This window comes from Euwallacea similis, chromosome 6 (genome assembly GCF_039881205.1).
Source record: "Euwallacea similis isolate ESF13 chromosome 6, ESF131.1, whole genome shotgun sequence".
Taxonomy (NCBI): Eukaryota; Metazoa; Arthropoda; class Insecta; order Coleoptera; family Curculionidae; genus Euwallacea; species Euwallacea similis.
The window spans coordinates 6,703,166-6,724,826 of record NC_089614.1 but is presented as its reverse complement, the minus strand read 5'-3'; the positions used below and the strand labels follow the sequence as shown (position 1 = coordinate 6,724,826).

Below are 21,661 nucleotides of genomic sequence, written 5' to 3'. Positions count from 1 at the left end.
CTAATTGGAAATTTGGTCAAAAGCTGAAATCGGTTTATTTTTAAAAACCAAATGAGGTTCGAAGTGATACTTACATTTTGATATTAATTTGTTGTTTTAGTTAATTTTCTTTATTAAAGGTACAGATTTTGTAAGCATAAAATTTCTCACATTAACGATGATTTTTAAATACCGCATATGTGTGTTCATTTTCATTTTGTCCAGTAATTACCTTAAAAAATAGTTCAAATCGATTGTTTTGATGCTCTATAAGTATATACTACACAAAGAGAGTTACAACAGCCCCTTTGTTCCAACATTCCCCAACGAAAATTAAAAAAAATCGAATTTCACAAATAGAGAAATACACATCATTGCATATGCATCTTCAATAAAAGACAGATCTTTTGGTCGGACGATTCTCGTTATTTTATTCCAGTATCACATTTACATAAAAACGTGTAAAATATAACCATGCAAGTTGTGTTTGAAATTTGCGCATATAAAAATAACTTGGTACTAATATTCTAAAACTATTGTTAAGTTATTTATTTCGGTATTCTGGAACTATATTCCGTGAACTTTCATTAGTTGGAAGTTGCCTGCATTCATAGTGCGATATAACACGTCTGTTCAACCAACTAATAAGAGTTATTGGAAAGCTTTATAATTATCCATACTAATGCGTAAAATAGATGCAATCATTTGTTATGTTTGGTGGATTGAAATAAGATTTTTCTGCTCAGTATTTGGAAGGCTTAACTGTGCTTGCTGAGAACTGAATAGAAAATTACTGAATTTTGTAATTAGTTCTGGGTAACCACAGACTTAAATTAAAGAATCACGGTATAAAGCGCATTTTAATTGTAACAATAAAATTCTTCACGTACAAGTTGTTCATGGCACATAATTTACCGAACTTTTTTCCCTTGAAAATAAAGGCTTAAAAAATATAGTAATTTTTGGGTAGTTCCCGAGGGTAATGAGGTCAACCGACATCCCTACCTAAGGAATGGCGGGTTCACCTTTCGTGTGGAGCTCCAGGGACGGAAACGAGTTTTCAGAAACAGTGAAACAACGTATAAGGTATTACACCCGCCAAGAGATTCCTCACGAGACCATCGAAGTAAAGAGCCCTATCCCTGTAACTCCTGGTAGACGATATAATTTATCCCAATCGTTAAGTTATGGCAATATTTTGGATCGCATTTTGGTTTAGACAAAAATAAATCAAATACAGCTGATATGTCAATAAACGTTACCAATTCATAATTAAAATCAAATAGGACGACCAGTATAGCCAACGCCCCTTAGATTGAGTGAAAAGGAAAACAGTGTTCCATTAATTCCCAGTTTGAACTATTTTCTCGTACGAAATTGTAAGATTAAACGTTGTTATCTATGATTTGCTGCTATCAATTAGTAATGTTGTAAGTAACATGGATATAATAATTTTGAAAATTACTATATTCAACTGACGTTTTAATCCACTGAAAGAACTTATGACACATCCGTGAAGAAAATGGTGTAAAACTTCTGAAAAAATGTTCTTATTTTCCGACGCTCACTTTATTTTAAAAATAATAATATGACTTTAACTGAACATACTTAAGTACGCGTTCTTGCTGCAGCAAGTTAATGCGAAGTTCAGTGTAATTAAGTGACAATGACGCACAAAAAGATGCGTCCTTACGAGCAATAGCTGTTCAATATGTGAAACCTTGAATCAGATCTCAAAGTGAGTTTTATCTAGAGTGGCTTTAAACAATATTATGGTTTTCCCATTTGACACCCCTAAAAACAGCCCATATTTTAGCCAGAAAGATCACAACTACTATATTTTATAAAAATAAAATATTGAACACTTAAAAGCAAAAACAATAAACTAATTATTATAATAAGAGTTACACTTTAACCAGTTAAACTATGACTAAAGATGAGTGACATGATTTTGATCACATTGATCGCAATATACAGAGTGTATGAAAATCCTTGAATATAGGAACAAAGGAATCAATCAAAGCACTGATTTAGCCTGACAAGCAAAGTCCTACATCGACTAGGGAAACAAGATTTTGTATTCATAAAGCTAATAGCGGCCTAAGTAGTTTATGCTGCTGACTTGGTTGGGTTAGGCCAATAATATTCTTAGAGGTATCTTGATTATATATTGTCGACGTTTCAACCTCTATGAAGTAATCTTCAGGACACTACGATTGGTGAGGTAACTTTAAGATGATTGAGATGTCGGTGACAATATAAAAATAAATAAATGTTTTAGCTCACACGAAGCGTTTTAGTGGTTATCGTCATAAAAAATTAGTGAATTTGACTATGATTAAAATGCAGAAAGGTTGACAATATATATCCAGGTTCTCTTTAAAAGTATTGAGGCTTTTCAGAGACTTTTGCAAGGTCAGTGGAGAAAGGCTTCAGCACACCCTGTATAAGCTCCTTTAAGGAGCATCTTCTACTTATTGCAACGAACATCACATTCAATTGAAATATCAAGCAATTCCACCCGTTTCCTAAAAATGCGAGGGCAGACGTAGGTAGATGATTGTCATGAAAAATTGTACAATGAGTAATTAAGCGAAGCGTTGCAAACCTTTTCAGCGAGATTCTTTCTTGAGATTCTTAATGTGAGATTCTTGATTATTATTGTTTGCAACACCCATTAAGCTGAAATGGCATAAGAAAATTAAGTATTTTTTTATTAACAACTAGTTCTACGAATATACATAACATAGAATTCTAGACTCTGCAGACCTCTCAACGCTGTTTTAGACTTTGCAAGTACACGGTTAACAGATATATACATTTAATAAATTTTCAACTATGACCGGGCTTAGTTGTTTCCTACTAATATGAAAAAATTTAATTGTACGCAAGAGGCCAATGGAACGAAACATTTTTTTTTAGTTTAGGAAACATTAATTTTAGGACACTTTGTGTCTACATTAACGGCCACAAATGACCAAGGTTTTCAGGAGTGACTTAACAGTGACCGACAGGAATGTTTTGTATTTTAATATTATCAATATCGTTGCTCTGCCACCCCAAGAACTCCCCGGCCCATGAAAAAGAAAGTTTTTAACAACAAAATCAACAAAGAAAAATGTCGTTTGATCGAAAAATGTACGAAAATTCAAACGACCATTACAGGGTACTTCAAGTTCGATCTGCGCACCCGCACGCTCCATTATCGGATTCGGAAATACACCTTTGCAGTGTGGGACTTCGGTTGCTGTTGTTGGTGAGAGCCATTTTCTTCATTTTCTGTATCACAGTGGTTGCATGATACGCTTGCTATTTTGGAAACATTACATTTTATTTCCAATTACGACAACAATAAATTACTTACCTTCCATCTGGATTTAGCAAAATTTTTCTTGAGCTGTTCTGATACAGTTCCGTGTATGTTCTTGGTAGCGGCCGCATTTCCAGATATCCTAAAGGAGGTAAATTGATGGATAACTAAGCTGAAGTACGTCTCTATTAAAATTTTGTGATTTGTATGTTTGTTTTTGTAAGTTGAATCAAATCAGTTATTGAGAACGAAGTTTTAATTCCTAAACCCATACAGGTTCGTTTTCATTATAAAAAGCAATAAGAACTTACCAGGGGTGCGCCAAGGCCTGCTTACACGTAAATCTTTGCTCCACAAGAACTGTCATTAGGCTAGAAATAAATTCCTTCGCGGAGTCGCTTATGTCGTCCCAATACGGAGAATGAAATTCATATTCGCCTAAAAACTACCTTGATTATTCATGAACATAAATTTCAGTAAGAACAGACCTTTGAGAATCTGGGCAAATAAATTTGCGTCGTTTTCATCGTAAAAAGGCGGGTATCCGCATAGCAATATATACGAAATTACCCCTATCGACCAAACATCCACGGCTTTGCCATAAGGTTTTTGTGCCAGTACTTCAGGTGCTGAAAATAACATTTGCTGTACAAATATAACGGTTACGTAATGCTGGATATTAGTGGCGCTAATGTTAATAAAAGGATTTCTATAATAATGGCTTTTTGTTGGCAAAACTAGTGTACAAATCGAAAATATTTAAAAATAGCCTTACCGACGTATCCAGGTGTTCCGCAAGCCGTCGCCATTATCCCAGACTCTTCCATCTTTGAGAGTCCAAAATCGCTTATCATAATTTTTGAGTCTTCGTCTGGATTATAATACAATAAATTTTCCGGCTAAAATTCAACAAACCAATTAACCCTCAAGTTCCAATGAAAAAACGCAACTCACTTTTAAATCTCTGTGAACGACTCCTTGTTCATGCATATAATCCACAGCCTCTAAGACTTGTCGAATAAGATCCGAAGCATCTTTCTCTGTATAAGATCCCTTTTCTACGATTCTATCAAAAAGTTCACCTCCAGTTACCCTAAAAGTTTTAATTAAATTTCAGAGGATAAAATGAAGAAACTTTCAGCGGAGCAATCAAAACTTACAGTTCCATTACGAGAAACACTCTGGTTTTGTCTTCGAACGTTTCCAGCAGCTGAACGATATTATGATGTTTTAATCTAGAATAAGATAAAATAATGGCAGACTAATTTAAGCTAAAATCTGTGTCGCCGGTTGCTTCCGGCCCAAAATGATACAATTTCTTTCTTGATCGAAACATATCTAAGCACTCAGAACATGGCGATGGGTTTTTATTTTTTCCCAGTGTAGTATAAATAGTACACGAAGCCATGTGAAGGCATCAAATACGTTAGTAAAAACAGAAACTATTCAAAACACCCACCAACATAAACTAATCATAGAACATCAATATTCCGTGGACTACTATCACACATACATAAAAAACGTTCAAAAATAGAATGCATGTTTACATCAGTATTTCCTTCCTCAATGTTATCTTTAAGTTATTCCTCCGAAGAGTTTGTACTATTGCAGGAATGTAATTTATATTTCTGTCATCGAATACTCTGCATTCTTGTCCAGGTAACTGCAATTATACTTGTCTGTTTTAAGATTAGTATTATATCTCGCCGGGTAGTAATGCTACGCGTGTAAGGACGCAAATAAGTCCCTGTTATCCGCCAAATACATTACGCAGTCCAATATAAAGGGTGTACCATCAAAAACTGCACCCGAAGTGTTTTAAACTGTGATGAAAATATTACAAATAGCCACGTCGCGTCAATTTTTAACACTTTAACCGTAGTCGAAAATAAGCAGGGTGCAAAGTTTTCAGTGAGACACCCTGTATATACTAAACTTGGAATATTGTTTTCAATGAAAACGTTCTTACAACTATCCCTGTTTGGCATTCTAAATATACTATCTATACATCTTCTTTGTAGAATAAATATTCTTTAGATGTCTCGAGAATTTCTCCAAAATATCAAACCATGCTTAATTAGGGAGTGGATGTACGCATAATATGCAGGAAGAGCAACGTCAGAACCCACCTGTACAGAATAGCGAACAATTCCGATACCTACTAGGTCGATATGATCGCTGCAATCTAATCTTTCATTAACCATCAGTCTAACAAACAAGTTTTTCACAGAATCTATGATTGTTGAATCATAATTAAAGCTAAAATTGTTATGTAGACCGGCAGCACAGGGGTATAACAAAACTGGTTGTACGTAAATCGCTTTTCTGTATTTAAAAACGTCCCAACGCACGCCAGAAAGGCAGAAGTGTTTTATGCGAAAGTACTTTTAAAACATTTTTCCATTAATTAACGCATACTGCTGAGACAAAACGATTTGTAGGAAAACATCTTTAAAGGAGATATGGAAATTTTGTGCCTGCGGTAGCAGGCAATGAGTGCTCGCTTCTACGAGGGGAAGACCAGATAGCTAATAAAAAAAACATTATTGGACTCATTCCATTACTTAGAAGAGGATAAAAGAGGCAGGTCTTGAGTCCATTATTGTAAGGGCAAACGCAAAATGTATTGGAATATTTTTGCATAAAACAAGCGGTCGTGTTGGCACGGCCAGCGAGAAGCATGTCAAAACGTTTTGTTGGCGTAAACACACTGATAAAAATGTTGCAGTTTAAAAGAACGTTTCTTTGAAGGGCAAAATATTTTTGTTTTATATTAAAATGCATTAATCAAACGAAAACGCACTCCAGTGAAACATTTCACTCAGAGCGTTTTAGTATGTTTTATAGTGGTTTTTACCTTGCTTCCTCAGTGTGCGTCGGAAAAGCTTTAATGATGAATGTTGGATAAGTGGGAAGCCAACAAAACTAGCCAATAACGTTGTCGTTAAGTCGAAAAAATTTGGCCGTAGTCCATTTCCAAAAAGTATTCATATAGGGCAGTCATCATTCTCTGAACAGCTGTAGTCATTACAATTACATGCCCTGTACTAAAAACAAGTGTTGTTGTTGGGCAATTTGCTTGTATAACTAATATACACTAGGGCACCCATCGTGGATTCTTGGGAAGCCCCCTTCGTAAAATTTATCCTATTGCATACAATCTGTCTTCGCAGGCTCAAAGATCTTGCCGACCAAAATACTCGGAACTGCCTGCATATCCGAAGAAAAAAACAACTCAGGGTGTTAGCCAGTAAAGAATAATGGAAAATGTAATTTTTCCTTATTTGGAACATTTCTGTTGTCCTAACTAGCCTGAAAAATTTAATTGTAAATATTCGGTTAAGCAGAATTAACGCCGAGTGTTTTGACCATTTCCTTCAGGATATCCCTTTCTTTCTGGAGGAAATTAATTTTCGGGTTTTAACCAATTTCGATCATTCGCGCTCGATTTTATCTAGTTTTGACTAATGCGTTGGGCAGAATTAAAAAAAGTGGTAATATGCACGACCATGTTTGAAGCTGTATGAATCGGCGGGTTGAATCGTTGCGTCTAAGACATGAACAGCATCGGAACTCCACACTTAATAATATTCTCACGGGACACAATGCAATAAAATCCTTATGATCTAATGAAAAAGATCTAACCGCTATCAATCCCCAGGTCGTTCTACCGCCTTGAAATTATTAACTGCTGCTTAAACCATTCACTTAATAGACTTGTGAAGGATGCAATGGTGTTGAATTATTCATTCCCTAAATATTTAGTGGTTTATATTTTAAATATTAATGTTAAACTCGTTCTTGCTCGTCATAAATAAACAATGCTTCGTTTTTGATGATATCGGATGTGTACGTATTTTTGTTTTTATTATATTCATCCGTATCTGAATTTTCTTAATTAATGACTTGGAATGTTACATTAACAAATTAGCATGAGGTAATTAAGACTCTTCGACTCTACATGTCGATATCGCAGTATTTTTGGGCTCGCAATCAAATATGTTCCTGGGAAAAACAAAGCGAAGCATGGAACTGTGTAAGGCGTGGTACCACAGACAACAAGATTTTAAATTATCGCAACAAAAAATATATATTTAATGAATTTCAATTTAATAAATCTACTGGTATGGTATATGGTTACTCATAGTGTAATTCATAGTGTATGTAAGATTTCGGTATCGTTATTGAAAGAAAAAAAATAAAACAAAAACAAATTTTGAGGTACTTCTTTACTTGTCAAGAATCCAAAACCGAGTCCCCGATACACATGCCTTATCCACCCCCGAGAGCACCCCTCTCCTTTTTTTAAGAGCATTGATAAGCCACATTCCAGGCCTTTTCCCACGATTCCCTGACCCATCATCAATTTTTCTCTCGCCTATGTTAAGGAATTCATAAACAACCCTCTATCGTTTTCTCACGCTTATCTTAGAAGTAATTTACGGCTAACCCCCATGTCATTCTCACATGGTATTACTTGATGGTCTTAACATAAGCGAGGAATGCTCACACGGCCAATTCTGACACTAAATTCGCTCTCGAATTTGCCTCTAACAATTATTGACAAATAAAGCATACTTAATGAATTAATGTAAGTCTTAACAAAAATATACTCGATGAACTAAATCTAAGTTTTAACAAAAACATACTCAATGAATTAAATCTAAGTTTTCGACAAAAACATACTTAATAAATTAAGTCTAAGTTTTTAACAATAAAAGAATTTTCAAGGTGTGAAGCGTTACGGCTTCCAACATCAACAAATTTTTTTTTTTTTTTTTTTTTTTTTTTTTTTTTTTTTTTTTTTTGTGCGAAGCGCTGCGGCTTCCAACATCAAGCTCTAAAATGCGAAGCGTTACGGCTTCCAACATCAAGCTTTAAGATGCGAAGCGTTACGGCTTCCAACATCAAATTCTAAGATGCGAAGCGTTACGGCTTCCAACATCAAGCTCTAAGATGCGAAGCGTTACGGCTTCCAACATCAAGCTCTAAGATGCGAAGCGTTACGGCTTCCAACATCAAGCTCTAAGATGCGAAGCGTTACGGCTTCCAACATCAAATTCTAAGATGCGAAGCGTTACGGCTTCCAACATCAAGCTCTAAGATGCGAAGCGTTACGGCTTCCAACATCAAGCTCTAAGATGCGAAGCGTTACGGCTTCCAACATCAAGCTCTAAGATGCGAAGCGTTACGGCTTCCAACATCAAGCTCTAAGATGCGAAGCGTTACGGCTTCCAACATCAAGCTCTAAGATGCGAAGCGTTACGGCTTCCAACATCAACAATTTTTTTTTTTTTTTTTTTTTAATATATTTTTTGAATTGGTCAATGCTCACACGAGCCTAATAACTATAACAATAAGTAAATAACTAGTCATCTTCCATCTGGAACTCTCCAGGCCATATTCGTAACATATCAGTTGCGACTATCCTTTTGCGATTTGTTATTAAGTTTAGCAGTTCCACTCGATCATTCGGAACGAGTTTTGTGATTTCAAAAGGACCGTCGTACCTTCTGTCCAGTTTTGCCAAGTGAGAGTTTCCCGATGGATGGAAAACGATATCTCCTACATTAAAGTTTTTGTTAATTCTATGCGTTTTATCATATTTAGATTTCATGTACTCTCCATGCCCAAGGGTACGTTCGTATGCTAGTAGGCGATCTTTTTCTAGAGTATCAGTTATGGTGCGAGGAATAGCAGACGTTAGAGACTCAATGTTTTGGCTGGCTAGGTGTCGACCCGTTAGAAGATAAATAGGTGCGAATCCTGTAGTTTTTTGAACCGTTGTGTTTAGTGTACCCTGTAACTTTTCCGCGCTACTCGTCCATTCTGACTTATCTTTGATTGTTGTTCTCAACAAATCTAGTACCGTAGAAACATACCTCTCGACTTGGCCATTACCTCTAGGGGCACTTTTGGCTACGCAGTGCTGCTCAATATTTAGGTCTGATAGATATTTTGTAACTAATTTGTCGGTAAAATTTGTCCCGCGGTCGGAAATTAGTCTTTTTGTGTTTCCTAAGATGTTCAAATAAATTCTTAATTTATCACAGGTTTCTGTTCCCGTTAGGGTTTTTATGGGAATCAAAAAAACAAATTTAGTAAAGGAATCTATTAAGATTAAAAGATGTTTAAATCCTTCCTTAGTTTCGGGAAAAGGACCGACACAATCGGCGTGTAAGGTGTGAAACGGAATTGGTACCTTTTTGATGGGATGTAGGGTTCCTTGTTTTGGGCCAGTATGTTTTTTACTCGCTATGCACGTTAAGCAATGATTACAGTATTTCCTGACAAATCGGGCCATTCTGGGGAACCAGAAGTAATGATTTATCATTGCAAATGTTTTATCTATTCCGATGTGGTTCTGTTCGTCATGAAATAACTTTAACAGACCAAATCGGCTGCCTTTCGGGACATAAGCACGATAGATAGGGGGGTTTTGTCCCGGGTTGATTTTTCGGAACAAAATATCTTTTTGACAAAAATATTCATGCGTTAATTTCCCTTCTTCTAATTTGGATTTAATTTCTCGTGTAACTGGGTCTTTTTTTTGACTGATTTTTAGCCAGTTATCGGTTGTAATGATATTTATTTGCAACGCGCGGGGTTTCTCTATCGGATTTCGACTTAAATAGTCTACGTGCTGAATATACTTGCCTTTTCGATATTCGATTGTAAAGTTAAATGATTGTAAGTACAGCCACCAGCGCGCGACTCTCGGAACCAAGTCCTTTTTGTTTTGGGTTAATTTTAAGGCGTTACAATCGGTCACTAGCTTGAAGTTTATGCCTAGCAAATATACCCTAAAGTGTTTAACGGCTGTATATACCGCTAGAGTTTCCAATTCGTATGAATGATATCGACTTTCTGCATCTGTGGTACGCTTGGAAAAATACGAAACTACTCTTGTCGTCCTATCTAAATGCTTTTGAAACAGTATCGCCCCGAACCCCACTGAACTCGCGTCTGTGTGCAACTCGGTCTCTAAATTTGGATCAAAAATGGCTAATAATGGAAATTGACTTAGAAAGGCACAGACGTAAGTCTTCGCGATTTCTTGTTCACTTCCCCAAACAAATTTTTCGCTAGCTCTTGTTAGCTTGGTTATAGGGGCGGTACGAGTCGCGAACTCTGGAATATACTTCCGGAAGTAGCTCGCTAATCCCATAAATTGGCGAACCTGCTTGACGTTTCTTGGTTCGGGCGCTCTAAGTAAGGCCTCGACCTTTTCCGGTCCCGGTTTTACCCCGGCTTCTGATATGACTTGCCCCAAATACAAAATTTCGTTTTGGAAAAATTTGCATTTTTTAATATTGAGAGAAAATCCGGCGGCGGAAAGTGCTTGTAACACGCGGTCTAATTTTTCTAATCCCTCGTTAATTGTGTTTGATGGAATTAGCACATCATCCATGTAAACTAGAGCGTCCCTGTCCTTTAACCTACCTAGAGCCTTGCATATTGCCCTTTGGAACACAGCTGGCGCGTTTGATAACCCAAAAGGAACCCTGAGATATTCAAACTGCCCGTCAGGGGTAACGAACGCTGTTTTGTCAATAGAACCTTCCGATACTGGAATTTGATGAAATCCCGAGGCCATGTCAAGGGTTGTAAAATATTTCGTTTTCCCTAACTGATCGATTTGGTCATCGATACGCGGTAAGGGAAAGCGGTCCTTTACTGTTATTTGGTTTAATGCGCGATAGTCAACGCACAGCCGGCTTGAGCCGTTCTTTTTGTGGACTAGTATTACGGGGCTGGCGTAGGGAGAATTACTTTCCCTAATGATTTGATTTTTTAATAAATCTTCGATGATTTCCTTGACTATTTCGCGTTCACACAAGGCCATTCGATATGGGTTGTAACGGATTATCTTGTCGCTCTTTAATTTTATCTCGAGTTCCCCTGTATTGACTTTAGTCACTGAGTTTCCCGTAGTAATGTGCGCACTATACCTAAGTAAGATGGTTTTTAGTGAATCTAGATCTTTTCCTCTGAGAGTAGTCATGATTAAATCGTCAGCCAGGGAAACAGGATTTACTCTTCCTACCTCCCGGTTGCCTTCACTACTCAAATGGATCCGGGTGCCATCTGAATCGGACATAATTTGGATTCCCTTGTGTTCGAATAAATTTCGACCCAAGATGACATCGAAATCCATAATTGTGTCTTGGACCACGTGAAAGAGTAACTGAAATGCCGTTCCCTCACGTTCGATCGTCAGACGAGTTTTACAATTAGTCAGAACCATCTTACCCCCAAATCCCTTCAACATCAAAAAACTGGGGATCAAATGACAATTGAGTTTCCTAGCAACACTTTCCCGTATTAAGCTACATTCGGCCCCGGTATCGACTAAACAATTAACTTCGTTACCCTGAATTGAAAACTTTGTACAAAACTCATTATTTAATTTGACAGTGAAGAAATTAATCTTTGCTATTTTATTATCAGATTCCCTTGTTCGCTTGTTTTTTTTGAAGCATTTCGATTCGTCATGACCCTGTTTGCGGCAAAAACTACAAGTTACGCGGGCAGGTTTTGTTTCCAGTCCAGGTTCCTTTCCCGAATTGGGGCAATTTCGTACTAGGTGTCCTGGACTGTCACAAAGATAGCATAATTTAGGGCGATCATCTTTCCCGAACGGATATTGGCGTTTCGTTCGAATAGGGGTGGCTTGTCTATTATTATCTACCATTTTGAAATTATTAAAGAGAGATAACAACGCAGCCACAGTGGTGACTCCACTATTAAACATTGCGGTTCGTACCGTTGCGTCTCTAACGTCACCCATTACGAGTTCTACCAACTGAGACTCCGATAAATTAAAGTTCAAGGCCTTAAGTAAGGAAATTTTCTTTCTAGCATACTCACAGTACTCTTTAGCGTCGTTGCTGGTGTATTTGCTGGCCTGGCGAAACCGCTCACTCAAGTTGTTTTTCGGCGGGTATAGGTCCGACAGTTCCGCCTTGAAGTTTTCCCAAGTTTTCTCGGAAGGCTGCCAAGCGTTGAACCATTCTTTGGCGTCGCCCATCAATCCACTAGCCGCCCGTGATAGAGTCTCGAAATCGGTCCAATGGAAGGTTTCTCGGAGCTTTTCGATCTCGGTTACCCATCTCGCTGCCCCCAAGTCGTCACTTGTTGGATTGAAGAGTGGTATTTGGATCGAGGTGACTACATTCCTTGAAGAGTTCGGTTGCGCTGCGTTTTCCCTCATTTGTTGGAGAGTTTCAGCTAGGACTTGGACCAAAGCCTCCATGTTCCAGTTTAGTCACACTCGCGATTTTGAAGAAGAAGGGAAAAAAAAACTTCCGTGTAACTACTCGGCGCTATTGAAGCACGACCAAAGCACTTATTCGCACACAATTAAGGCACTGATTAGGACACGACTATGGCACTGATTAGGATTTTATCCCACTTCTGATGTAAGATTTCGGTATCGTTATTGAAAGAAAAAAAATAAAACAAAAACAAATTTTGAGGTACTTCTTTACTTGTCAAGAATCCAAAACCGAGTCCCCGATACACATGCCTTATCCACCCCCGAGAGCACCCCTCTCCTTTTTTTAAGAGCATTGATAAGCCACATTCCAGGCCTTTTCCCACGATTCCCTGACCCATCATCAATTTTTCTCTCGCCTATGTTAAGGAATTCATAAACAACCCTCTATCGTTTTCTCACGCTTATCTTAGAAGTAATTTACGGCTAACCCCCATGTCATTCTCACATGGTATTACTTGATGGTCTTAACATAAGCGAGGAATGCTCACATGTATAAGTAGATGTAGGTGCTTTGTCATTACTAAACAGGGTTTTGCTGAAATGCCAAGTCACTTACCTGCCATGAGTCCGTTGGGAAAATTTGTAAGATGTTGGGGGGTAAAATATAAAATAAATAAGTGGTTTTCGATTAATAAAGAGTTTAATTAATCAATATTTGTGACATTATAATAAAAGTAGGCGCGACGGGTAAATTCACACGTTCGAAGCTAATATATTACATCCCAAATAGACATGGTCAACTGAAATGTTTTGATATCCATTTCGGGTTCTCAAATAATTAATGACGTTTATATTATCGTGAAAATTTATTATACGAGCAAATTAAACAGTATTTAAGGCGGCAGGCTATTTTAACTCGATTAATCAACCTCGTGCGTTTAAATTGGTTCTGACGCTCTATTTTTTTTTTTGAAAATCAAACACAAAACACACTTTAATCCAAAGATAAATGCCTAAATGAATGTCAAAGCCTTCATTAAATTTCATATCATGGCTCAATTAAAATAATTCCCTTGAAAAAAACCGAATAAAGCCTTATTAGCTAGCTCCAGATTTTCCCTTATTTATGTGTGTTTCAATTACCTATGAGTATTTCAACTAAATAAACCATTAATGCAAATGAAAAACCCAACAAAAGTTCTCTAATGGCCTCTCACGCTCTAACGATCCTTCGTCGGCGCTTTGACTAAGCGTTAACCTACTTAACCCTGATCAAAGTAAACTTTATGTTGTGTTTAATACGAACTAATTACTAGATTCAAGACGTACAACGTTTAATTATTTATTCGGGTATTATTGGAAACCTCTATATAAATTACCAGGGGTCTCATAAGCAAATCTCCCCAAATTCAAATTCAAATAATTGATACCCCCAAATCCAAATAATTGATCTCTGATTTAATGACAAAACAAGATATACGACTGCAGAACACCTTTCTTTTCTGAGGCCAATCAATTAAGGTTACGGTACTTTGATTTTTCTCTTTAAGGAGACGCGCGTTACTGCCTACAGTATGTCACGAACATGCAAGGTCAATAAAGTTCACCAAAGCTTAATGGCGTTTCTCAACTTCAAGAAACTGGCCATTCTGCAATAGACACACATACGTTAAACGATAATTATTCTAATTTTTTTCAAAAACATGTTTTGTTACTGTTCCTACTGATAGTGTTTTCTATTGACCTTACTATTACCAAACACATAAGTGTTGATCTAATTTCCAGCTTTGATAAATAAACCAAAACTGAATTCGACAATGACGTAGATTTGTTGTTGTGTAGACGTAACGGTCTGTTTTTTTCTCTTTAGGGACAACAATAAATCGAAGAAAAACACAATTTTAAAGACAGCCTCACATGAAAATTGTTACAAAACATTGAAACGTTGTAAGTGAACATGGACATGGAAAACGGAAAACATGACCGATCAAACACCACCTTAACTGAGTTACATGATTACCTAATGTAAATATCCTGTCCAAATGTAGCAAAAAAATAACCTGTAGAATAAGACATTTTCAAGCAGTTACGACAATTTACCTTTTCAAATTCAAGGGTAACTGGACAATTAGAACCAATGATAATAAAAAGTTTTACGAAGCTTTTAGAACGAATTTGATAGCATCCCAAACAAAAATTATTGGAGTCTTGGATTTAGAATAGACAAAATATTAACTTAACTTTCTGAACTTACCTTCTAAGAACTTTTATTTCATTTTCTAAGGAATCTTCTTTCCCTTTCAGAGCCTTTTTGTCAATAATCTTGACAGCATACATTTCCCCAGGGTGTACTTTACTCTCTGCAATTCGAACTGTTGAAAAGGCGCCCCTAACGTAATTAAAAGAATACTTTAGTTATATGAACGCAAGGACTTTGCTGTTAGATTTTTATTTTTAGTCCCTGACTTATTATTTAAATTAGTATTACTTCCTAAGTAAATATTACTAAGAAAAATGCCTAGGAAAATGTAAATATAACAACAATTAGCTGCAATTTAAAAATCAATATTCAAATATGCTGTTCAAATAATCTTGAGTGCGCTTATTTAAAATAAAGGTACTTGAAAAAAATAATATATTTTTACATGAAAAAATAATATACCAAATGCTTCTATAGGAATTAGTCTATACCTATTTCATACCTACACATTAATATACAGCAGGATATTTCAGTTTTAGTCCCTTCAGGGAGTAATAGAAAACAGTAATGTAAAACCACTTTGCAAGGAATCATTATCTGACAAATGAATATTAACAAACATAAAGGGTGTTAAACTTTTAGTTCTTTTTTCAGTAATTACAACATGAAATAAGATTTGTTGTTTTTACTACCTTTTTGTCATATGTAAATATCATGGTTACTAGCTATTTAGAAAACACCCTGTATAATAATAGAGTAACGGCAGAAGGAGCTGCATCAGACTTTACTAATGGGATATGATAATACTGGTTAATTTCAATACAAACTAGTTACAAATCGTTTATCTTGGTATTCCTAGTAGATTGGTATGCTATATTATGCAAGTATGTGAAGTATGCTATAATTCAGGTCATTAAGGCAAAACAGCAGTATTTTTTGTTGATCCAACAATAATACAACATCCCAAGGTTAATTGCCAAAATGTTTCATTTCGACCCAGATTTTAATTAAATTTTTTATCAGAATTTAATTACAGGGACAAATGTGATTATAAAAAGGAACTGCAGTAAGTGCAACTGATGCCTCCTTATAAACCAATACAGGCTACTTGAACTAATACAAAAGTGACTTAAATACGGTAGTACTTACGTTCCCAAGACATCCTTCAAAACGTATTTTTCCTCTATAGCCAATTTCTCCTCCTTGTTTTCCTTCTTCTTTCGATCCTTCCCAAATAACGGCATTTTCAGCATGTTGCTGGTTGTTTATTAGAGCACTGTGTGGTAAAGAAATTCACGTATCTGAACTCATGTATCGTTAACAATTTAATGCAAAGAACTTCGCGAGGATATGGAAAACAAGACCAGCAAATTAACAGTACTTTATAAGTATGTTGCTACAAATGGATTCCTATTTCCTTCAAAGCAACTTTGAACAGACAAATATTTACAATACTGTTTAAAAAACATGAAAATACAACTTACCACTGCTGAGATGTCGGATTGAGCCGTGAACCAGTGGATTAGGGAAATCCCCAATGATAAATTCGAAATAAATTCTTCAAGAAAACTCGCCTATAAATTTCGCGGTGATTGTGACACTCAAAGCAACATGGCAGCCACGCAGTGTCAATCAGATGTCATGTTTCACCACCTGTGTCTTTACAAAAGAACCTATTGACAATGACATTTATGGCCTTATGTGGATTGGTGCAATTTGAATCAAAGATAGTGAGCAAAAATTATTATCTAATAGCTTAATGAAGCTAAATAATTATCATTCTAAGTATCTGCACGCAATAGTCTTCAGAAACAAATAAAGTAAATGAAAATACATCTTTTTTATACTATTGTTTTCTATTGTTATCATTGTCTACCTGTCAGACTTTAAGACTTCCTAGTACTATCACTCACTTTGTGTTAAAGGACAAACAAACGAAACTGCCTATCATAACCTATAAACTGCCATAACCTACAAAATTGTTTACATTAATCTAAAAAGTATTAAATACACGATAAAATTAATAATGATAATTTAATTACAATATCGAAAATGAATTCCCAAAAAGTACTGTCATGTTTCAAGGTATATTTCATCCCTATCTTCCCACCCCCTGATTATCCACCCCCAATGAATACTTAGGAATCCCTTATATCTTCCGCTTTTAGCAACTACTCAAAGCCTCAGGGTTCTCAAAACAATCTTCCCGGCGTATAGGTCTCATCCCAATAGTGGTAGAACAAACAGGCAGAGGAGAACGTTCCTATGACATTTACTCAAGACTTCTGAAAGAGCGGATAATATGCTTAATGGGTCCAATTCATGACACCATGAGTTCCCTTATTGTTGCCCAGCTGCTCTTCTTGCAATCTGAGAACACAAATAAACCTATTCACATGTACATAAATTCTCCAGGTGGAAGTGTGACTGCAGGTTTGGGCATTTATGATACTATGCAGTACTGCTCACCCCCTATAGCTACTTGGTATTCATTAGTTCTTATAACTACTGTGGAAACTAATAGTAATGGTTTTTAGGTGTGTTGGACAAGCTTGCAGTATGGCATCTTTGATTCTTGCAGCAGGGAGTCCTGGGATGAGATATTCATTGCCAAATGCTCGGATAATGATCCATCAACCTTCAGGAGGTGCACAGGTATTGTTTTACTTTGTGGATGCTATACAGAATTACAAATTTTTTGTTAGGGTCAAGCAACTGATATTCAAATCCAAGCTGAAGAAATAATAAAGTTAAAAAAGCAAATAAATCAATTGTATACGAGACACACTGGACTGGATCTGCAGACCATTGAGAGCAGCATGGAGAGAGATAAATTTATGAGTCCTTTAGAGGCCAAGGAATTTGGGCTTATAGATACGGTGCTCGTCAGACCGCCTAAAAATCAAGAAAACGAGGCTGAAAGTCGTCAATCAAACCAAGAGAAAGCTGAAAATATTTAGCGATAATAGCGCAGTTTTTTTTATATTATTCTAGGCTCGTATGGATTTTCGTAAAATAAAGTTTTGTATATAGTTACATGGTGTTATTTGAATGGAATTAAAGTTTTATAAAAAATACGTTTATTTAGCTTTCTATGAAAATTTACATTAACTATCTTTTCCATTATGAAGCGTCAATAAACTAATAAGAGAAACAGAAGAGTTTTTTTATTAAAATAAGTTAAGGTAATAATAAAGCCTTGTTGCGACAACTTTTAATACAACGAACAACAATAAAATGGAAATAAATATCGGGAACAAAAAACTATTGACAACATTATTTCTTCTTATTCAAAGTACGCTGCTTCTCGGCATGCACTACTACTTCATCATCCACTAGAAGACCCTTCCTTTTTCGTACGTCTTTCCTCAATCTGTTGGCGCGAAGAGACAATTCAAACCTAATTCCAAATTCTTCTTCACTCTCTTCTTCATGTTGCACAGCAGTTGCGTAAGGATTTGCATCCACTATCTAGAACAGAATTTTGACGTTTATTTGTATTCGATTCCATTGTATCCGGTTTACACCCTACCACACGAGGTTTAGCAGGCAATTCTCTTTTATCATTATATGAACAAATTAATGAAAGACAATTTTAATATCAATAAGCCAATCCATCACCGTGTACCTATTTAGGCTGAAGGGAGATGTATTTATCGGTGGCTCTATTCGCAAGCAAAACAAATAACCAGAGGCTGCGAAATGGAAAAACAATGAGCCTAATTATTTGGGTAAATATTGAAATTAACAGGAATTAAAAAAGGGAGTATAATTTAGACGGGACGATAAGCGGCACCTTCCATATGTTTGTATTATAATTAATTCCGGATACAGGAATAGAATACGATAACAGCCCCTATAAGAGGCAAAAAACTGGGATATCGACATTCAGTTCAATCGTTAAGAGTTATAAAATAACAACAGGTAGATTTTTTTTTATATTGAGAATATAGGTTGACCTAGTGAGAATTTTGTTGTGTTCCAGAAAAAAAAATGAACGGAATCATTGGGTTATTCGCTATGACACTGGCAATGTCTTTTGCCATGAGCGTGCCAATAGTGAACGAAAAACCAGGAGTCCTTAGACAAGGAGAATTAGAAGCGCTCATTAGACAATACTTAAGGGAACGGAGACTCTACAAACGTGAGTAAATTCCAAAATCAACACAAAAATACAGCAAATTTATATCTTCTTTAGAACCCAGAGCGTACGCTCTGAATTTATTAAATCGAGAAACCAAGCGATGTGCCAACTTCGGGGATGATGGATGCGCCTCAGGTAATTATTTAGAAAACCTTTAAGGCATGCTTGATGTGATAAGAATTTTTAATAGCATCACGTCAAGTCCATCGATGTATCGATGTTTTATAGCTTTATTCACCTATTAGATGATGAGAACAAGTGTCTTCCGTATTATAAAATGTGAATATTGCGTTAGGTGGAATTCCAGGAGCTGGCGCTGATAGCGATTGGATCGATGGGGGATTTACCCCTGGAAAACGATGTGCTAATTTTGGGGATGATGGATGCGGCTCAGGTACGCGAAATATTTATTCATTTTCACAAATTAATTCATAATACAAAAGCACATTAGCTAACTGCATAAGAAATTACGTTAATTAATATAAAACCCTGTGTATAATCGTTTTTAGGTGGAATTCCTGGAGCTGGCGCTGACAGTGACTGGATTGATGGAGGTTTTACTCCAGGCAAACGGAGTTTATCGCAGGGTGAAGGTAACGATTCTGAACATGTCCAATTTTAAGAATGTAAACAATTATTACTAGGAAGATTTGTTGGCATCACCAGAAACGGTCAAATAGTGGGCGAATTTGAACAGAGAAGCTAATATAGCCGAAAAGCACACCCGTGGCAGATGTATTTTAATTTTGCTGTTCCCTTTTATATTATTAAATAGATAGACGATAAAATTATTTCCAGTACTCGAAAATGTGTCTGATTTAAGTTGAGTAACTCGACACGCCACTGTTTTCTTAAACTGTCTGCGTCTTTTTGTTACATCAAAAGAATGAAGATGGATCATTTAATCACGTGCCTCCACAGCATCTGAGGTTTACGGTTTAAGACAAAAAATCTGTCAAATGCGCAGCTGGTTAAATGGAACTATCCAAAACGACGAAAAAGAGTTGGATTTATAAAAAAATAAATCCTCGTAATAGACCCGTGAATTGGGATGCGTCCCAATCGAGATCTTGAGGCAAGAAAATTCATGTCATGCTTCAGTGGTGCATGGCTGTTGTGTTTACTAACAATTTCTTACTGACTTTTGATTGTTTATGCATCGAATAGTATTTCTTTGGGCAAAAAAGAACGAAATATTCAAGAATCAGGTGAAATTATGGTTATTTTTTGGTTGATTGAAAATGTACCTGGTAATCTCCGAATCTTAGACTAGGATTAGCATGACCAGAGGTGGCTTTCCTAACATCATTGGCGAACCCGTCGCTATTAAGCACAGGGATTTCGGCCTCCACCAGGAAGCTTTTTTCTTTTTCGTCCATGCCCACTGCCTCCAGCACGTTGCCGTGACGTTTATTGACCACTGAGTACACTTTACCTGTAACAAAAATTGCGGGTTCATCCCTTAGGCAGGAACCTGTAATCACCGGAAAAAAATTAAGAATGTCTGTGGTAAGCAGACGCAGTCGGCTCCGTTAAAATTAGCGACAAACAGAAAGGAATTTAAGGAGGGTCTGCTGTCTCCACCTAAGCGCCACCTCATGATTGTGTACTTCCTTCCTATGTTATCGAAATCCGTACACATAAAATTTATTACTTGTTCTCTCTTAATATTTAAGTTTATAATTTATATCCGGTTCCAAATAAAAACGAACCTTTTTGCCAAATTTGTAAGTGCCCAGGCGCCACGGCCTTTTAAAAAGTGTACTTTCTCATTCACCAGCGACGCCTTTTTTGAAAAGTGTTAATTGCCTGCGTTAAATGCCGCTAAGGGAAGCTCCAGATTAAAACGGAAATCGTAATTTGCCTGATTGACTACATAATGAAACGATAGCGTTTTATTGTATTATAGTTAGGTACTTAAAAATATCAGGACGTTCACTAAGTCGGCCCCCAGGTGTTACGGAATGTGTGCTTAAAAATTTAAAAGCAATCTGATTTCCGGCGACACCTGACCAATCTGGGCTTTGATTAAGATTGTCTTCTCATTGGCGTAGCTACTTAGCACAAGATTTAAGAAATATGCCTCGTGAAGATCGTTTAAGCGATTAGTTACGGCTTCGGCGAAGAACGGGGGTTTCCGTTGAATTTTCGGGCTAGCACAACTTTAGAAAAACTCAAATTCTGAAAAACATCATTTTTTATACTTGCCGTAAACCCCATAACACCACAAGGTGGGCAAACCAAAGACAAATCTAGAACAATCTATTAATATTGTCTTGTGCAGATTCAATATTCGTATGCAGGGTGTATAGAAACTTTGATTACCTTAAAAAAATAAGCCAAAAGCCCTTATCGTATGTAAAACAAATTAAAATCGAATAGATATTCAACCAATCTTGAATTTTCAATTCAAAAATGAATTCCAGGATCATCTTGTGAGATCACAGTGGCGTACCATTTTTTTCGATAAAACATCCAGTGTCGTGCTCGGATGCATTGGCTGCAATTTTATCAAGCAGGGAAGTCTAACATTCTAAAAAACTCCACTTGTTTCTTCATGATTTTTATTCGAGACTGGAAGTCAAGTTAAAAATGTTCCTGACTGATCCATTACAACTTTTATTTCGCGGTTTGTTCATCCACAGATTCATCAACAATTCTTCCACAAGCATCCCGTTCCTTCGATTTGGGTTATCCGAAGAAAAAAGAAGAGACGAATAGTTTTATGCAATATTTCTTCATCTCCCAAAAATGACCTCAAGAGTTCCAAGGCATTTCGAATTTTGAGGGCAGAATCTCTAAATTTCG

The 21,661-nt window shown here is 36.5% G+C and overlaps 4 protein-coding genes across 6 annotated transcripts in view; 2 read left to right on the top strand and 2 right to left on the bottom strand.

Annotated features, from left to right (window-relative positions):
- Positions 1-384: 384 nt before the first annotated feature.
- Positions 385-16,339, bottom strand: LOC136409352 (calcium/calmodulin-dependent protein kinase type 1-like). Of its 3 annotated transcripts, XM_066390780.1 has the most exons (11): positions 16,285-16,339; positions 16,194-16,224; positions 15,859-15,985; positions 14,764-14,898; positions 4,450-4,524; positions 4,244-4,382; positions 4,065-4,188; positions 3,778-3,918; positions 3,601-3,727; positions 3,344-3,431; positions 385-3,288 (listed from the first exon to the last, which is right to left on the bottom strand). In XM_066390780.1, exons 3-11 carry the CDS (start codon positions 15,960-15,962, stop codon positions 3,151-3,153), a joined length of 1,071 nt encoding a protein of 356 aa, XP_066246877.1. In that variant the 5' UTR covers positions 15,963-15,985; positions 16,194-16,224; positions 16,285-16,339; the 3' UTR covers positions 385-3,150. The 3 variants fall into 3 exon arrangements, with proteins under 3 accessions (XP_066246877.1, XP_066246875.1, XP_066246876.1); XM_066390778.1 differs by having other exon boundaries at positions 16,194-16,339; XM_066390779.1 differs by lacking the exons at positions 16,194-16,224; positions 16,285-16,339 and having other exon boundaries at positions 15,859-16,186.
- Positions 16,340-16,641: 302 nt separating this feature from the next.
- LOC136409464 (ATP-dependent Clp protease proteolytic subunit-like) lies at positions 16,642-17,719 on the top strand. The gene is made up of 4 exons (XM_066390961.1): positions 16,642-16,794; positions 16,878-17,194; positions 17,247-17,364; positions 17,415-17,719. Exons 1-4 carry the CDS (start codon positions 16,762-16,764, stop codon positions 17,667-17,669), a joined length of 723 nt encoding a protein of 240 aa, XP_066247058.1. The 5' UTR covers positions 16,642-16,761; the 3' UTR covers positions 17,670-17,719.
- A 262-nt stretch (positions 17,720-17,981) lies between these two features.
- LOC136409455 (elongation factor-like GTPase 1) overlaps positions 17,982-21,661 on the bottom strand; it is a 59,317-nt gene continuing 55,637 nt past the window's right edge. Inside the window, exons 4-5 of the mRNA XM_066390951.1 lie at positions 20,101-20,288; positions 17,982-18,180 (exon numbers count right to left, since the gene is read on the bottom strand). Of these exons, the coding sequence (XP_066247048.1) occupies positions 17,986-18,180; positions 20,101-20,288 (383 nt within the window). The 3' untranslated portion in view covers positions 17,982-17,985. The remainder of the gene's footprint in view (positions 18,181-20,100; positions 20,289-21,661) is intronic.
- On the top strand, positions 18,612-19,661 carry LOC136409466 (uncharacterized). The gene is made up of 6 exons (XM_066390963.1): positions 18,612-18,633; positions 18,695-18,853; positions 18,908-18,988; positions 19,149-19,247; positions 19,363-19,446; positions 19,498-19,661. Exons 2-6 carry the CDS (start codon positions 18,703-18,705, stop codon positions 19,557-19,559), a joined length of 477 nt encoding a protein of 158 aa, XP_066247060.1. The 5' UTR covers positions 18,612-18,633; positions 18,695-18,702; the 3' UTR covers positions 19,560-19,661.

Coding starts and splice junctions, on each gene's coding strand:
- LOC136409352 (XM_066390778.1), bottom strand. CDS start 15,962: ATGCTGAAAATGCCGTTATTTGGGAAGGATCGAAAGAAGAAGGAAAAC. Junction 14,899..15,858: donor TTGAAGGATGTCTTGGGAAC/GTAAGTACTACC, acceptor TAATTACGTTAG/GGGCGCCTTTTCAACAGTTC. Junction 4,525..14,763: donor GAAATAAAAGTTCTTAGAAG/GTAAGTTCAGAA, acceptor ATCTTATTCTAG/ATTAAAACATCATAATATCG.
- LOC136409464 (XM_066390961.1), top strand. CDS start 16,762: ATGAATTCCCAAAAAGTACTGTCATGTTTCAAG. Junction 16,795..16,877: donor AAGTACTGTCATGTTTCAAG/GTATATTTCATC, acceptor TTCCGCTTTTAG/CAACTACTCAAAGCCTCAGG. Junction 17,195..17,246: donor TCACCCCCTATAGCTACTTG/GTATTCATTAGT, acceptor AATGGTTTTTAG/GTGTGTTGGACAAGCTTGCA.
- LOC136409466 (XM_066390963.1), top strand. CDS start 18,703: ATGAACGGAATCATTGGGTTATTCGCTATGACACTGGCAATGTCTTTT. Junction 18,989..19,148: donor GGATGATGGATGCGCCTCAG/GTAATTATTTAG, acceptor ATATTGCGTTAG/GTGGAATTCCAGGAGCTGGC. Junction 19,447..19,497: donor GAGTTTATCGCAGGGTGAAG/GTAACGATTCTG, acceptor AATTATTACTAG/GAAGATTTGTTGGCATCACC.